The 19,252-nt window shown below is 42.9% G+C and overlaps 1 protein-coding gene across 1 annotated transcript in view; it reads left to right on the top strand.

Annotated features, from left to right (window-relative positions):
- Positions 1–19,252, top strand: part of LOC126262848 (CCR4-NOT transcription complex subunit 10) — a 156,954-nt gene that overhangs the window by 37,639 nt on the left and 100,063 nt on the right. Inside the window, exon 3 of the mRNA XM_049959716.1 lies at positions 14,010–14,188. Coding sequence (XP_049815673.1) covers positions 14,010–14,188 — 179 coding nt within the window. The remainder of the gene's footprint in view (positions 1–14,009; positions 14,189–19,252) is intronic.

The raw sequence follows: 19,252 nt of genomic DNA, 5'->3' as shown, positions 1-19,252 counted from the left end.
ACATAATACTCGGTACAGAAAGCTGGTCAAAATCCAAAGTTCACAGCAGTGAAATTTTTGAGAAAAATGTAAGCATGTATCAAAAGGATAAGCTAATAGAAAATGGAGATGTGGTATTGGTCACAGTAGAGGAGAAATCCAAATGTATGAAGAAAGAAAGTGAAGCTACTGGCTAGATTTTTGGGGCATGATTCAAGATCAAGGTTGGCATACAATTATAATTGGATCCTTCTATCAACCACAAGACTCACCTGATGTAATGAAAAACTTCAGAGAAAACTCCGTTCACTAGTACATAAATTCCCCAATCATGCTGTAATCATCAGAGGAGATTTAAATCATCCATCAATCAAATGGGACAACTAGAGATTAGTTAGTGGGTGTAACAAAACATCCCGTGAGACATTACTAAATGCCTTCTCTGAAAACTGCCTAAAACAGATGGTTCGGAACTCCACGCATGGTGGAATTATATTTGATCTAATGGCAACAAATACACCTGACCTCTTGGACACTGTCTGCATTGAAGCTGGTATCAGTGAGCATGTGGCAATTGTAGCAACACTTATTACCAACATACAAAGGACAAATAAAACAAATAGAAGGTTCAGTGAATTAGATAAAGTAGTGTCATATGTCAGTGGGAAACTTGAAACTTTTAGTTCAGGACAGCAGCATGTAGAGGAACTATGACTCAAGTTTAAAAGAATAATTGGCCATCAGCTGTATAGACATGCACCCAGTAGAAGAGTTCATGATTGATAGGAGGGAACCTCCATGGTATGCAGTCACTAAAAAAATCTAAAGAATAGAGTACTACTGCATACTAGGTGTGAAACAAAACAGAGGGCTATAGATGTGGAACGAAACATATTTGGTTGTCAAGAGAATAATGTGTCAATATTTCAGTGACTAACATAGCAGAATATTGTGTTAAGATCTTTCACAAAACCCAAAGCAGTTCTAGTCATATGTAAAGATTGATAGCAGCTCCAAAGTTACTGTCCAGTCACTTGCGAGTGATACAGTTATGGATGAAGGTAGTCGGAAAACATTTGACTCGGTGCCATATCAGTGCTTAGTATCAAAAGTACAATTGTGTTGGGTTTCAAGTGCGTTTTTGACTGGATTGAGGATTCTTTTGGTGGGCTGGATGCAGCAGCTTATCTTGGATGGAGAGTCATTGATGGATGTAGAGGTGCATCAGGGAACTGTGTCGGGACACTTGCTGTTCATGTTGTGTATTAGATGTTGCACACAGTGTTGATCATAATCTCAGATTTTTTTGCAGATAAAGCAGTTATGTATAATGAATGAGGTATTGCAAGTGCCTGTGTTGTTCCTAACAAATGTCATATTCCTTCAGACATACCTACAGGGAGGAAGGAAAAGGCAAGGCACTGCTGCGACTGCAGCTATTATGAAATACATGAGACATATTCACAGTTGCGAATATGGACAACAGTCAGCTGTATAATGGAATGACGCATGATTGACGACATGTGGAAGTTTGGGTGAGTCATGGTCAGATAGCCTAACGGTAAGGCGACCACTCTTGATAAGCAGAAAATCTGGGTTTGTGTCCAGCATAAATTTTCATTGTCATCATTCCATTATAAAGCTGATCATTGTCCATATGCGCAACTTTGAATACATTTCACGTGTGTATAATGAAGTACTGCCTGAAAGAAGCTGTGCAGACATTCAATCAGCTCTCGATAAGATTTCAAAGTTGTGCAAAGATTTGCAGCTTGCTTTAAATGTTCAGAAACATAAAATTGTGCACTTCATGGAACCAAAAGATGTATTATCCTATGTCTGTAATATCAATGAGTCACAGCTTGAATCAGCCAACTCCTACAAATATCGGGGTGTAACAGTTTGTAGGGGTATGAAATGAAATTTTCACACAGTCTCAGTTGTAGGTAAAGCAGATGGCAGACTTTGGTTCATTTGTAGAATACCATGGAAGTCCAATCAGTTTACAAAGGAGACTGCGTATAAAACACTCATACAGCCCATCTAAGAATATTGCTCAATTGTGTGGGACCCATACAAAATAAGAATAACAGGCTATATTGAAGGGATACAAAGAAGGCTGCGGGGACCAATGGATAGGTTTGTGTGATCCAGGGGATGGTGTCGTGAAGATGCTGAAAGAACTGAATTGACAGACACTTGGAGATAGACACAAACGATCCAAAGTTTCTTAAAACCAACTTTAACTGATGAATCTAGGAATATGTTACAACACCATATGTATCACTTCCATAGGGATTGCAATGACAAGATCAGAGTAATTACAGCTTCCACAGTAGCTTTTAAGCAATCATTTCTCATGTGATCCATATGTGAATGGAACAGGGAAAACCCTAAATTGGTACAATGGGATGTACCCTCTGCTAAGGACTTTGGTTTAGAAAATATAGATGTAAATGCAGATGTTACTGTCTGACAGACAATGTGTGAGACAGTTGTGTCATTGAACAGCTTCTCATAACAGCCTACCAGGCATTTACTGTGGACTTCACTAATGAGATCATTTCTCCTTGTCTCTTCAGCATCCAAATTTATGTACACTGTCAAGTAATTGGGTTTCTTTTGCTCCCACTTTAAATTCAAAGAAAATTTTCTCTTTTTAGCAACCTGTGGGGCTGCATCTACATCTATGTCCAAACACTGCAAGCCACCACATAGTGCATGACATAGGATGTCTTGTACCACTACTGTTCATTTCCTTTACTGTTCCACTTCCAAATAGAGTGAGGGGAAAACGATTTCCTATGTGCCTCTATTCAAACCTCTGTCCGTGGTCCTTACATGAAATGTATGTTGACGGTAGGTAGAATTTTTCTGCAGTCAGTTTCAGTTGCCAGTTCTGCACATTTTCTAAATATTGTTCCTTGAAAAGAACACTGCCTTCCCTCCTAGCATTCCCATCTGAATTCCCGAAACATCACCATAATACTCGGGTGTTGACCGAATTGACAGGTAACACATCTAGTAGCTCGTCTCTGCATTACTTCAATGTCTTACTTTAATCCAACCTAGTGGGGATCCCGAACACAGGAGCAGCACTTCGAACTGGGTCACAGTAGTGTCCTGTCTGTGGTCCCCTTTACAAATGAACCACACTTTCCAAAAATTCTCCCAATAAACTGAAGTCAACCATTCGCTTTCCCTACTGCAGTCCTTTTCATGTCTCTTTGCAATGTTACATCGGAACATTTAACAGTGTGACTGTGTCAAACAGCACACAACTAATGCTGTATTCAAATATTATGGGATTATTTTTCTTACTCATTTGCATCATCTTACATTTTTTTCTGCATTTCGAGCTAGCTGCCAATCATTAACCCATCTTTTCTACTTGTAGTTGTCAATGGTACAGCCATGTCCACCAGAGGCGACTCATCCCTCACTGTCACACAATGAATTTTAATATGTCCAGGAACACCTGCTGGTTACTCATCATCGATAATATCATCATTAATATCTTCATTGTCAGGAACTGCATTGACCCATTCTCGAGGAATTTCTGCAATGTCTATGGAACAAATTTTACTGTCATCTTCACTGTCAGAATCCCAGAAGCTCTGGAAATTCACAATATCTTCAAATTCTTTCAAAGGAAGAAGCTTTTGTTGATCCATTTCTTGTAAAATCCAATCTATAAAGTATTTTTTTAGTTCTAATCAGTATGAGATGTGATCTGCAAATGGGAGTTCATGCATTTGTGTTCATTGTACTCCTGCAAATTACATTGCTATGAAAAAAGTGCCATTATCATAAGCAACACTCACCATAAATTAAGAAAAAATCACGACGACCAATATAAGTCTCAATATGCAACATCTTGCATTTGTGACAAGAAGAGCTGAGTAGAGTGGGAAAATGGGGAAAGTGGCTCAAAACAAAGGGAACGTGTGATCACCTTAGGTTTGCTGCTACACTCAACATCCTGTAGAAGAAGTAAATCTTCTAGTATTGTCCTAGACAAATAGATGGTATTACTAGGGGGTTGAAGCATAAGGGATGTTCAAAAAGAAACGAGCTGGAATCATAATTACAGAAACCAGTACCTATATGTTAGAAGTATTGACCTGGCTGTTGAGGCACTTGTCCCACTGTGACCTAAGGTGGTGAGTGGCTGTCTCATAAAATTCCCAGGCTGTGATGTCAACCAGTTCCACATGTACAGCTGGACATTGTCGTCCGATGGATGAACCACTCAGTGCCTGGTCGCTCCTCCATCACTATCTGTTTGGCAATGAATTGTTCCAAAATTGCAACATAATATTCTTGCATCATTTCTCACATGAAGAAAGGGCTAATAATGCATCTGATGCATATCGCATCCTAAACGGTAACTTTGGGAGACTACAGTGGTTTTGATTCGCACAAATTGGGATTTTTTGGAACCCTGAAATCATCAGTTTTGTTTATTCATGACTCCATTTAGGTGGAAGTGTGCTTCAAACACCCAGATGCAGCCAACATCAAATCCTTGATTATCAATCATTGTGATAATCTGGTTCACAAAGTTAGCCCTCTGTCACACAACTTTATGGTTATGGCCTGGTGACTTTGGATTTTGAATGGAAACATATGTAGGCTGTGTCTCAGTATTTTATGCAGTCTGGAATGCTTCAAACAGTCTCTGCTGTAACTCTTCAGACCAGTTTCCTTGGATTTTGTTGAACAAATCCAAAAACTGTAGTGACACTTTCAGGAATAACTACAGTTTGACTGGGGCCAATATTGCCTGTTAGATCGTCAGATATGCTGCCTCTTCATTGGAATTGGGTGAAGAGATTGCAAATGCTTTTTGCAGTGGACCCTTTTGGAACATTAAATTGTGTTTGAAAACTGTGCCTTGTTGCCATAGGGTTCTGTTCTAACCTATGGTTTTCCTGTGCCATAGAAACACATTGTTCAATGGAATATGTGATTTCAACCTCTTCCTCCAGTCCACTAACCTCCTTTTACATTTCAGTGGTGCAACTGATCACTCTGAGCTGTGGTGCACTATTTATAGGCATTAAATATCGCAATTACAGCACCATCTGTTGGCAGCTTTAACAGCTATTTCAAAACTTCTGTATAAAATTCTTAAAGCTTTCACAATCAACATACCATTTGTTGCACTCATCTATCGATCTTAATTTTCAAGATATTTAAGTTTGAAGACAGGGATTCCTTTGTTGGACACCTTGATTTTGAAAACAGGGATTCCTTTGCTGGACACCCTGTGAATGACTTAGCTACAGCCTATGGCCTGTTTCCAGAATGAATCTTTCATTCTGCAGTTGAGTGTGCACTTTTTTGAAAGATCTAGGTAAATTAAAATGTTGTGCTGGACCATAACTTGAATCAATAGCCTTGTGTTTTACAAAGAATACTCTTACTAACTAAATTAACTGTGGTTATAGGTATGAGTCTTGGTTCAACACAGTTTTAGTCTACAAGGAAGTTTCAAACCAGTGCCAGGCTGCTGCAAAAAGAAATATTCAATCTGGAATCACATGAGTTCTCTTTCTGAGTAGGAGTCAGCATCTGAGTATACAAGAAACTCACACTTGTAACATGTTCACGACCTTAAAATTACATGAACTTTCCACATCGATTTATTTTCAAGTTCACTAATAGTCACATGTGAGTCCTCATGCACAGTTGCATATGCATGATTGATGATGATCTTATTAAGGATGATCTTTATAGGTTATGGTTCTCTTCTCTATCTTTAGACTTAATGCTAGCAGAAACATGTAAACTGAGACAATCCAGGCAAAACATAAGCTCTATAAAAAGTTTGAGTTGTTTCTGAAACATTTTGTTTCAGTGGAATGTAAAACTTAATTGCTTTCATAAACTTTTGATGTGTGTAAAACTATAACCATGTGGAGAATTTTTTGACTTCCAAAAGCTGTATCATCGGGTGGCAGGTGTGAGGGTACCCCATAGCATAAGATATGGCCAGTGTTGTTAAAACATTGATACTGCATTGGGAAAGTACTGCTCACTGCATCTATGGCATTCAGTAAGCTACATGTGCCTCCCAGGGTCATGCTAAATTGCAAGCATCTCAGGGAGCTCAGCATTTGTTTTCTGGAAATGGGCTCGGTGAATCCAGGTTTTCTGAGCTGGAGGTTGGTAAGTGCCACTAGTCGTCTGTAAGTGTAATCTCTGGACACGCTCCAGTGACCACTATGCGTAGTGGTGCCACTAGTCCTCTCTAACGGTAATCTCTGGACACGCTCCAGTGACCACTATGCGCAGCGGTGGAACATTGTGTCTCACGAGGACTGGACATTTTGTCTTAGCTACCCTCAATCTCAATATGTGCTGCACATCAAAGAGCCGTTTGGCTGTTGACGTGAAACAGTTGTTAGCAGACAACCTCTGAGGAAAGTGGCGCAACTCGGTTGTATAAATCTTACCAAGTACATGGGGCTCTGTCTAGTTGGACCCTTATTTTCCTAGCTGTTTGTGGGACTGAGATGAAACCCTCAACACGTTTGGTGGGTATCAACACAAAATCTAAGAGGATGGCTTGTGTAGCCAATCCTCCTGACTCTGGGATTATTCAGAGTACTTCAGTTTATAGTTACAGAATGCATGCTGCTTGTCAGAATGTGTTTTTAATAGTTGAAGGGAAAGAGGGCAACTTTAAGAAAGTCCCCCCTTTCTACATTCTAAAGGGTTTCGGGGGCAGTGCTGGCACTTTAAAATCTCTCAACCAATTGTACAATGGGAGACTGTTAGTTGAAACTTCTAGTTCCCAGTAAGTAATCGACCTCCAGAAAGCTACATGCCTCAGGGAAAATACACTCAAAATTGAGCTACACAACCTCTTGAACTACAGCAAAGGTGTTGCGTCATGTAGGAATCTGGTAAATATTCTCAAAGACAAACTGAAAGTTGAGTGGACCCAGGAAGGTATCATTGATGTGCAAAATATAATGAAATGGAGGGGGGCGGGGGGGGATGGTGATCTGGTTAAAACAGACTCCTTTATCCTTACTTTTAATAGCATGGTACTTCCAGAGCATGTCAAGGCAGGTTCCCTTTTTTCATATGTGAGGCATTATGTCCTGAACCCAGTGAGACCTTTTAAACGCATTGGGAACAATATATTTGGATATAAGGGAGAAGCCACTTGTGACAAATGTGATAAGGCTGCTCCTGAATGAGTTGGTTATTCACCTCCTCTGAAGTGTGTAAATTGCTCTGAGAATCACACTATCTGGAGTACAGACTGCAGTGTCATTCTTGAAGAAAAGAAGATATAGGAGCTGGAAACAACAAAACTTATCCCATATGGTGAGGCAAAAAAAGGAAAATCTATAGAACCATACAACCTACCTTATCCATTTCTTTCACTACAGCCTGTTCCAAAAGTCAGTGCTACTACGAAAATGGAGGTTGCCAGTGTTGGCGGTATTACTTGCGTTTGCCAGTGCTCTCGTAAAGGTGCTGTTCTTCCAGAGCTCATAGGTCCACCCAAACATCAGAAAAGGCCTCAGTTGCTGACATCTTGGAGCTTCTGGCACCTCAAATGGGAGGCACCAATAAATAGATCAGCACTGACACCCCACTGCTGCAGACATTCCTGCAACACCTTCTTTGGTGAAGAAAGCAAATGGGAAGCATCAAACACAAAAGAAGACAGGTTCTAAACCGTTAGACCATGTAGACAACATTCTGTGTGACACTTCACATGATTCGTTTTCAGAGCAAATGGAATATGAAGTCTGTCTGGGGCAACCATCTCCCTGCATGACTGAGGCTCAATCTGTTGCGGGTTGCCCACCTCAACAGAGGGACAGTGTCATACTGCAAATCCTCTCCCCACCCTCTCCCCTACAGTAAATGGCTCCCGTATTACAGTAGAACATCAGTGAGTTCACTATACATTTGGAGGAACTGAAACTCGTAACACAGGAACAACCCATGTGGTCGCATTTACAAGAAACACAATTTGAGGCTACCTACTGATGCCCCTGTGCTCCGTGGCTATATCTTCTATTGCAGTGTTTCCCGGCCTTCCTGAGACCATTATCCCTGAATGCAACCAGATATTAGCAAGTAATCCCCCCACTCTCCCCCACCATTATCAACATTACTTTAGAATGAAAAAGAATTTTCTTTGAACACTTTCATGTTTAAAATGACAGAAAACAACTTACACTTCATTTTTGTAGGTGCTTTATTAAACCAAGTATTAATGATTCAGTGAGACAATTGTTGCTGTTTATTTCTAAGAACATTTTTTGTTAAGAATGTCGAACCAGTTTTCAGTGCATCACGAGTGTTACCTGTAACTCGTGTCTCAGAAAAGAAAACGAACTATCCACATTGAGGATTGACACTTGTTACAAAACATGCTTCCTCTGCACCACTTCTCTTGACAGCAGTACTTATTTGACCGACTTTCTGCACTCTTATTTAAAATCAACCAAAGTAAAATGCGTACGCTATACTTAGGCCTGGTATTTGTACATCACTTGATTGCTGGACTCCTTACTTCCGAATTGGCAGAAATTGCAAGATATCGAGCTGTCACACTTTGTGCCCCACCACTCCCACTATTATTATTATTATTATTATTATTATTATTAATACAGGTCCTACAACATCATAGTAGCCATTACGTAGTTACTGTTGTGTTGTGCTGTCTGTTGGTTTGTTTATTTTTATGAAGGGACTAAAGAAGCATTTTATGGTCTACTGTGGAAACTACGTACACCTCGGACAAGGTATTTTCGTTAGCTATCTAAGCATATGTGACCTATAAATCTCAATTTTGCTGATGTAGATGCAAGGCACAATGTATGTATGTAGTGGGGAGGCTGTGTGTGGAAGATGTTGCTCTCACAATTTCATTTCACAAGCTGTAATATATACCACAGTGTGTCACACGTTAATGCCAGTATTTGAAAAAAATGCAATTATTGGCATCTTATGTAATCAGTATTGCAGTCTAACGAAATACTGATAATATTGATTTTAAAAATAACAGTGTCATGACCAAAACACAATTCAACCTTATTGTTTTTACACCTCAGAAAATTGCATTTTATCCCTCAGGAGGCAATTACCCCAGGTTGGGAGCCACTGCTGTATTATGAGGTTGACCTGACTGGGGTAAGGGCCAAGGAGGGGTCACTTTATTTGTCCATAACAGACACCACTCCTCTCCTTATTCCCTAGTTACTGACCTGCAAACAGTTACTTTTAAAGTTCATGTGGGTTGACAAATTACCATGTGCTTTGCGTTTACCACTGCAAGAAGTTATAGATTCAGAGGCTCTCAGAGATCTTATAGAACAACTTCCCCACCCATTTCTGCTACTGGGAGATTTCAATGCCCATACTGTATTATGGGGCTCCCACTTTAATTGACCCAAAGATTGAATTCTAGAGAGCCTCATGATGTCTTGGGAGCTGTGCATCCTAAACACAGGTAACCTTACACATTTCAATGCTGCTACTGTGTAATCCTCAGTCATCGACCTCTTCTTTCTGCTCCGTGGCTCTCACAGATTCAGTTCAGTCAGAAGTTACTCATGACTTTCGTTTCAGTGATCACTTCCCACTCAGGATTTACCTACCAAATGGAGCACTCCCAGAAAGGACACAGCTGAGATGGATGGATAACGGGCAGAGATAACAGGATGGTGTTCAACTAGCTTGTTGTGTTTCAACACCAAGGCAGTGTGTTGGAGGGGTGGACCACATCACAAGTCATCCACCTTCCTGCTGATTGATGTGACCCAAAGTCCTGAGGCCATATTAGGAGGCAAAGAGTGCCACTCAGCAATCTTGGTCAGGCATGCGGCTATGTGACGGCAAACAGCAGAAAACCCTGCAGCTTTCCTATTTGCGAGAGCCAAGGCTCGAGGCACCATCAAGGACAGCAAGAAAAGGTCACGGCGATCACTCCTGGACTCTAAACCGCTCCACTTGTTGTACAAAAGTATGTGAAGCCATCAGGAGGATTTCTGATAAATCCAACTGTAGTAGCGGTCCTGAAACATGGGTCTTTCCACACAACATCTGGAAACATTGCGTAGATGATTTTGTGATCACTACTAGCACCACTATCAGCCAGGATCCAGGGTTCTGTCATTATTATGTCATCATGCAGGGAGGTGAGTTAGTCTTCATGTCCAACAATTTGCAGTCCTACAACTGCCCAAACTGCCCATTCTTCATGTGCAGGCTTGATTCAGCACTCTCTGAGGCCCCTGATGCTGTACCCAGTCACGACCAAATCTGCTACAGCACTATGTGCAACTTGAATATGGCGTCCAAGGAAGTCCTCTTACAGTGTTTTAATTCAGTATGGAAAGTAGGCCAATTTCCAAACTCATGGAGGGATACCTCTCCTCAAGCTCAGAAAGGATGGAGTGGTTCTCAGTAATTACCGAAATGTCATCTTAATAAGCTGTAAGACCATGAAGTGAATCATTACTTGTCTGATCTGAGCATTACAGGCCAGCCAGCTCCTTAGCCACTCACAGTGTGTATTCAGAAGATGTTGATCCACTGTCAACAATGTGACTTTGCTAGAGATGGCTATCCAGCAAGCTTTCCTAGATGAACACCTTTTTATAGGTGTATTCTTTGACCTCAGTAAAGTGTGGATCACTAATTGGAGACACAGTATTCTAGGGCAGCTCCACCAAAGGGGCTTCCGTGGCCATCTCCTCATCTTCATTCACTCGTTCTTATGTAAGAGCTTTTTTGGATACCGATTAGGTTATGTGTTGTTGTTGTTGTTGTTGTTGTTGTTGTGGTCTTCAGTCCAGATACTGGTTTGATGCAGCTCTCCATGCTACTCTATCCTGTGCAAGCTTCTTTATCTCCCAGTACCTACTGCAACCTACATCCTTCTGAATCTGCTTAGTGTATTCATCTCTTGGTCTCCCTCTACAATTTTTACCCTCCATGCTGCTCTCCAATACTAAATTGGTGATCCCTTGATGCCGCAGAATATGTCCTACCAACCGATCCCTTCTTCTAGTCGAGTTGTGCCACAAATTTCTTTTCTCTCCAATTCTATTCAATACCTCCTCATTAGTTATGTGATCTACCATCTAATCTTCAGCATTCTTCTGTAGCACCACATTTTGAAATCTTCTATTCTCTTCTTGTCCAAACTATTTATCATCCATGTTTCACTTCCATACATGGCTACACTCCATACAAACACTTTCAGAAATGACTTCTTTACACTTAAATCTATACTCGATGTTAACAAATTTCTCTTCTTCAGAAACGCTTTTCTTGCCATTGCCAGTCTACATTTTATATCCTCTCTACTGCGACCATCATCAATTATTTTGCTCCCCAAATAGCAAAACTCATCTACTACTTTAAGTGTCTCATTTCCTAATCTAATTCCCTCAGCATCACCCGACTTAATTCGACTACATTCCATTATCCTTTTTTTGCTTTTGTTGATGTTCATCTTATATCCTCCCTTCAAGACACCGTCCATTCCGTTCAACTGCTCTTCCAGGTCCCTTGCTGTCAATGTCATTGGCGAACCTCAAAGTTTTTATTTCTTCTCCATGGATTTTAATTCCTACTCCGAATTTTTCTTTCGTTTCATTTATGTGCTATCAGGTAGTTTTGAGCAGGAGAATAGTGTCCCACAGGGAAGTGTTGCCTTAGCCATCAGCAACGTCACATCTACAGTAAGGAGTGCCATACAATTCTCCTTTTTTGTGGGCGATTTTGCAGTTTTATGTTCCTCCTTTTTATGTTTCCTGCAGATAACTGTGTGTGTGTGTGTGGGGGGGGGGGGGGGGGTGCATTCATTTTAACTGTTCTTGTTGTACTGATTGCACATGAAGGACACAATTCTACCTTGTAAAAGCTGTCTGAGGTTTTTGGAACCTCATTTTTTATTCTGAACTGTTGTGGCTACCGCACCTAAAGAACATGAAGGCAAGGGCCCAGAAGGCACTGAATATCTTAAAGTGCCTTCGCTACATGTCTTGGGAAGCAAACAGGTTGTGTCTGCTCCAGTTTTATAGCACTTTTGTGACATCACTGCTGGACTGTGGACCCACAATACATAGATGAGTGAGACCTTACCTGAAGATCGTTGATGCTATCTGCCATGAGGGGAACAGGCTGGCTATAGGTGCTTATATGACCAGTCTTGTACCGAGTATCTGTGCTGAGCCTGGAGAACGGCCACTTATCATCCAGTGGCAGTTCCTCATGGTGCATCAAGCACATAAGATCCTTGCGGCTTCAAATTCACTTCTGTACCATACTGTTGCTCATCCTGTTATGGAACGCCTTTTTTCCAGTAGTTGATGAGCAATGAGGATGTTCGGAAACCATGTGAAGCACAAGTTGGAATCCATTGGTGTGGTCAAGTACAGGCCCAAATCCAGGGTTGTAACCAACTGCCACCCAAGTTACTGTATAGGCCCAGAGTAATTTTAGATTTAGTGCAGTACAGGAGAAGTTGTAGTTGTTCTTGTGATTTTAATATGATTTTTTCAACATTTTAATTTAGCTCCACAATTACGTAGCTGTATGCATGGATGGGTCTGAACAGGTGTCTCCATTGGCTGCTGTGTTGTTTTCCGTGATTGTGTCCTCGAGGGTCAGTTACTTACAGAGTCCATACTGAGGGTGCTGAAGCAGATATGATTTGCTGCACCTGCTAAATTCCTTCTTTGTTCAAACTCCCTGATCCCTGAGTTCTCCTCAGTTTCTACAACACTTATACAAAGGAGAAGAAGTAGTCCAGGATATCCAGGATGTCCTTCTCCTCTTGCAAACAAGGTGTCTTTCTGCTGGGTGCTAGGGCATACGGGTATTAAGGGGAATGAAATGGTGATGTAGTAGCCAGGGAGGCATGTTGCAACCCTCAGTTTGTTCAGTTTGCCATCCCTCTGCATGCTATTTGCCTTGTTGTTCAGGTACAGAGTCATGCATTGATGGGAACACGAGTAGTTGGCAGTGACACACAACAAACTGCATGTGATAAAGTCCACAGTTACAGCCTCACACACACGCATAAACGATATTGCTCTTACTGTGGAAAATAGTCTTATTTTCAGCTGAACAACCTCAGTAATTATATATTACCCTCATCTTTGTTTCAAAAAATAAAATTTCTTCTTAAAAATGTGACAGCTCACGCACAGTGGTGAATCACAAGGAGCATCAATTGAAGGAAGGTATATTTTCAGATACTGAAGATGAGATACATGTTCATGTCTGTATCTGTGAAGCATGCACAACCTTCTCAGTGTATCTGATGTATATCAACAACTACATACAAGGATCATACTGCAATAGGAGATATGAAAATGCTCTGAATAAGTTTGCAAAATCTACAAATTGTGTGATGAAATGAACAAACTAACCATAATGAATGGGACATTTAGAATTAAATTATGTTCTTTGGCTGTTTGGGTCATGTTTGAATTAGCTGAGACAAAGAATGGTACACAATTCTTTTGGGGGTGTGGGTGGGGAGGGAGGGACATTAAAGAAGTATTCATAGATCATATTCAAGAAATGCAAATAGAATCCTGTTTACATTAGCAACTGTGGATGGAGGCTACTTAGAATAATGGACTTGTGTTTGAGAGCACCAGAATTCCTATCCTAATGTAAGCTCCCTGACTTCCATGGTTTCTTTTAATAATTTCAGGTAAGTCCATGAATTATTCCTCCTGAAAGCCAATGGTTAACATGCTGTAAGACCCTTCTTCGATTGAGATAGTGCTACATCTGATAGTTCTATTATTTCAGTGATATTTTTTGTGTTATTTGTTGTTTCCTGTGAGTATATATTTGTTCATGATGGTGAATGAGGATAAACCCAACAGCTGCAAAAAGTTATGGAAACTTTTTTGTGCTGTTATGTTATTTATTCTACTAAAATGTTTTATTGAGATAATTTATTAGTTATAATGGAATAAAAATATGTTGTTCACTGTAGCAATGTTGTATTTTTGTACCTTTTTCAGAAGAAAGTCTTGCCCATCGTGTGTGTCTTCTTGTTGTTGAGCTGCACTTATGCACATATCAGCCAGAGAAAGCTTTGACCCTGATTGCATACATTGAAAACCAGTTTGTTTCAACAGACACTGTAATATCTTCTGAAAAGGAGATTAAACCTTTAGAAAAGGAACACAAAGAGAAAAAGGTTTGTCTTAAGTGAAGTAAAAAAAACGTTCTGAATTTTATTGTATGAAATGGAACTCATAACTGAACATTAATGATTTCTTACTAGCCATCAAATTAAGAACAACTGGAGTAGGGTGGACAGATTCGCAAATTAAAAAATTTAGTTCATTTTCTAGCTTTTATTACTTTTAAATAGTTCCTTTTTTTCGATGAAAGCTTCGCCTCCAAAAATCATTCCCACGCCTCCAGATTACTCTTCTACCATTCACTATGTACCAAATGGACTGGCATTTGAGAGGACAATAGTTCAACATTTAGGTTTTCCATACTTTCCCTAAATTCTTTAAGGCAAATGCTGGGATGGTTACTCTAAAGAGGACAGGTGATGTCTTTCATCAGTGTGAGCTTGTGCTTTATAACAATTTGGATGGCCTCATTTTAAAAAGCTCACAGGTACCCTGCCCCCCAGGGGGTCCACAACTCTTTTGTGGATACGTGCGTAGCGAGCACGGGACCCCGAGCTAATGTGGCCCTCCTTCCTTTCCAGGCTGCATACCTTCCTTTTCCGCATCCTGCCCTCTCCCCCATGTTCGCCCCTCCTCCCCTCACCTCTGGCTCTTTCCTTCCCTTTCTCCCCCTCTGGGAGTATGGTTTGTGCCTACGTCTGGAGACGGATGCTCGTAAATGTTCCGCATTCTTCGCCTTCTCTGCTTGTATGTCTTCATCCTTCCTTTGTCCTTCTCTTTTCCTTACCTCTCCTCTTTACGCTTTTCTCCGCTGCGGCATTTGAGACCTCTCCTCTTTCCTTTCTCTTTCTTTGTTTTTCCCTTTCTCTTTCTTCCTCCCTGTGCGTGTCTGAAGGCCGACCCACGCATTTTTGTGCGTAGCCGGTGACGGGGTAACGCGTAATTCCCCACCCCGGGTAGACAGGTAGGACACGTACGTACCCCCTGGTAACGGCCAGGCCCAGGGAGGGCTGATTACCCGAGCTGATACTTTCCGAAAGTGCCGATTGGTCCCTCCGTCCGTTTGTCGGGAGGTGTGACCTAAGGTTTAAACAATCACCTAAGGCGGGAGTGCCCTCAGAGAGGGCCCCCACAAGGGAGGAGCGCGCCATCGGAGACGCCGGTAACCATGGGGGATACTTTCGCAATGGTTTCCTCATCTTCTACTATGTCAGCTCACAAGCGTAAGTTCAATGAGTCTCAGCCACAGACAGTCCTTCCATCGTTCCCACAGTTCCTTGTTGTTTCACGGTCTGACGAAGGTCATGACTTCTCCACGGTCAACCCTTTCATTATTCAGAAAGGTGTCGACGCAATTGTAGGTCCTGTAAAGTCTTGTTCCAGATTACGGAATGGCACCTTGTTGTTAGAAACAGTCAGTGCCCTCCAGGCACAAAAATTGCTGCGTACTTCACTGCTCCACACCTTCCCTGTCCGGGTTGAAGCGCACCGCACTTTAAATTCTTCGCGTGGAGTCGTTTATACACGCTCCCTCGATGGATTGTCTGACGAAGAAATTCAGCACTACCTGTCTGACCAGGGCGTAACGGCTGTTCATAGAGTTATGAAAAGGGTTGACACGAACATCATTCCAACCCACACTGTCTTCTTGACATTTGACAAAGTTCAGCTCCCATCAAAAATCAAAGCAGGCTATGAGATAATTTCCGTTCGCCCTTACGTCCCAAACCCTACGCGTTGCTGTCGGTGTCAGCGGTTCAATCACACCAGCCAGTCCTGTTCCAATCCGGCCAAATGTGTTACATGTGGCAAGGATGCCCATGAGGGTGCTTGTCCACCTCCATCCCCTCGCTGCATCAACTGTATGGGTGACCACGCTGCTTCCTCTCGAGATTGCCCCATTTTTAAGGACGAAAAGCTCATCCAGGAAATCAGAGTGAAGGAAAAGGTGTCGACCTTTGCTGCTCGAAAATTATTCGCCAGTCGACAGCCCACCGTGCCTCAGACAGGAAAATACAGCACTGTGCTTGCTTCTCCTCGGCCAACAAAGGAGGCGGCCACGCAGACTTGCGACCTCACCTTTAGTGCCACGGTCGTCAGATCGGCCAGCGCAAAGATCGCCCGTTCAACCTCCCCACTTTCGCCTGCCCACTCTATTGCTCACCCTTCATCGGGTTCTGCTAAATCGTGAGCCCAAAAGTCAGACACCAGGACTTCGAAAAAAGAGCATACTCGTGAAGATTTTTTACGTACCCCAACTTCCGAACCATCGGTTCCTCCTTCATCTAAACATCATGTTTCCAAGAAGGCTAGTAAGAAACCCAGTTCATCTCCTTCTCCGCCAAGGCGTGTCTCATCTACAGCACCACCTGGTGGTAATCGCCCTCGGCCGTGTTCTGTGTCGCCGAGGCGCACTGCTGGCGGCCGATCAGCCGGCCGATCGCTGGTGGCAGGAGCTGCTCCTGAACAACCTATGGATCAGGATCTTCTGCCTTCGGCTGAATGCCATTCCATGCTGTCGGTGGCAAGCTGTGAGCAGTCGTTGAGTTGACAGCAACCTTGGTCACATTCCTCCATTTTCTGTTCACCCTATGTCCATTATCCACTGGAATATCCATGGCATTCGTGCCAATCGGGATGAATTGTCGATCCTCTTACGATCCTACTCGCCGGTCATCTTCTGTCTTCATGAAACAAAGCTGCGTCCCCATGACCGCTGTGTTCTCCCTCATTTTCAGTCCGTCCGATATGATCTCCCCTCTGTTGAAGGCACTCCAGCCCATGGAGGACTCATGATTCTTCTCCATGATACTCTCCATTGTCACCAAATCCACTTAAACACTTCCTTCCAAGCTGTCGCTGTCCGTCTTTCCCTTTCAGGATACACGTTCTCTCTTTGTACTGTATACATTCCATTGTCCACACCAATGGCACGAGCTGATCTCCTTCATGTTCTTGGTCAGCTTCCACCCCACTATTTGCTGGTTGGGGACTTCAATGCCCACTACCCGCTTTGGGGATCTCCACATCCTTGTCCACGTGGCTCACTATTGCTAGACATCTTCCACCAAGCGGATCTAGTTTGCCTCGACACTGGGGTCCCTACATTTTTGTCTGCCTCCACGACAAATTTATCTCTTTTGGACCTTGCGGTCGGTACTGTTCCGCTAGCTCGGCGCTTCGAATGGTTCGCCCTTGATGATACACACTCGAGTGACCACTTTCCATGTGTCCTTAGACTGCAGTCTCAACTGCCATATATGCGCCCGCGACGCTGGAATTTTTCCCAAGACGATTGGACACTTTTTTCGTCTCTAGCAACATTCGATGACCGTCACTTTCCCAGCGTTGACGATGAGGCCACACGTATTACCAACGTTATTCTTACAGCTGCGGAACGTTCAATACCACGCACCTCCGAATTGCCCCGGCGCCCCCCAGTTCCTTGGTGGAACGAGGCATGCCGTGACGCAATACGTGAGCGGCGACGTGCTCTTCGCGTTTTCCGCCACCATTCTACTTTGGCCAACTGTATCCGCTATAAGCAGTTCTGTGCGCGATGCCGTCATGTCATCTGCGATAGCAAGAAGGCAAGCTGGATATTTTTTATTAGTTCGTTTAACGCCTTCACTCCCTCCTCAGAAGTTTGGAGTCGGCTTCGACGGTTCTCAGGCGCGCCTAGTTTCTCCCCGGTCTCTGGGCTCACGGTCGCGCATGATACATTAGTGGACCCCGTCGCAATTTCTAACTCATTGGGTCAGCACTTTGCTGAGATTTCGAGCTCTTCAAATTACCCGCCAGCGTTTCTCCCGAAGAAACGTGCAGCGGAAGTGCGACATCTTGCTTTCTCCTCTTAAAATCGTGAAAGCTACAATACTGTTTTCTCCATGCGGGAACTCCAACATGCACTCTCTTCTTCTCGCTCCTCCGCCCCAGGACCGGATGGAATCCACATCCAAATGTTGCTGCATTTATCATACCATAGTCTGCGTTACCTCCTTCGCCTTTATAATCGAATTTGGACCAACAATACTTTTCCCAGACGATGGCGGGAAACTATCGTCGTTCCTGTTCCGAAACCTGGAAAGGACAAACATCTCCCCTCTAGCTATCGCTCCATTTCTCTCACGAGTAGTGTCTGTAAGGTTTTGGAGCGTATGGTGAATTACCGTTTAGCTTGGTGGCTGGAATCCCGCAGTCTTTTAACACCTGCCCAATGCGGATTCCGAAAGCATTGTTCTGCAGTTGACCATCTTGTTGCTCTCTCCACTTATATCATGAACAATTTTCTCCAGAAACGCCAAACAGTAGCAATATTTTTTGATCTGGAGAGAGCATACGATACCTGTTGGAGGACAGGCATCCTCCGACACTGTTCTCTTGGGGCTTTCGAGGTCGGCTGCCCCTTTTTTCTTTGTGAATTTATGGCAGAGCGCACATTTAGGGTGCGGGTGAACACTACTCTCTCCCGTACTTTCTCCCAAGAAAACGGGGTACCCCAGGGCTCCGTGCTGAGTGTTGTACTGTTTGCCATTGCCATAAATCCAATTATGGATTGTCTCCTTCCTGATGTCTCGGGCTCCCTCTTTGTGGACGATTTTGCGATCTACTACAGCTCTCAACGGACCAGCCTTCTTGAACGACGTCTTCAAGGATGTCTCGATCGCCTCCACTCTTGGAGCATCGAAACCGGCTTCCATTTTTCTCCCAGTAAGACCTTTTGTGTTAATTTTTGGCGACGTAAGGAGTTTCTTCCACCCTCCTTACATCTAGGACCTGTCAACCTTCCGTTTTCAACATCGCTAAATTCTTGGGTCTTATGTTTGACAGAAAACTGTGCTGGTCCTCCCACGTTTCCTATCTTTTGGCTCGCTGTCTGCGATCCCTCAACACCCTCCGTGTCCTGAATGGTACCTCCTGGGGAGCGGACCAAGTGGTCCTTCTCCGCCTCTATTGCGCCTTAATGCGCTCGAAATTGGACTATGGAAGCATAGTCTACTCCTCTGCTCGGCCGTCTATTCTTCGGTGTCTCGACTCTATCCACCACCGTGGATTACGTTTAGTGTCTGGAGCTTTTTACACCAGCCCTGTGGAAAGCCTTTATGCTGAGACTGCTG

Source organism: Schistocerca nitens, chromosome 6 (genome assembly GCF_023898315.1).
Source record: "Schistocerca nitens isolate TAMUIC-IGC-003100 chromosome 6, iqSchNite1.1, whole genome shotgun sequence".
NCBI lineage: Eukaryota > Metazoa > Arthropoda > Insecta > Orthoptera > Acrididae > Schistocerca > Schistocerca nitens.
Note: the sequence above shows the minus strand (reverse complement) of the source record. Positions and strands in the feature narration are given on the sequence as shown.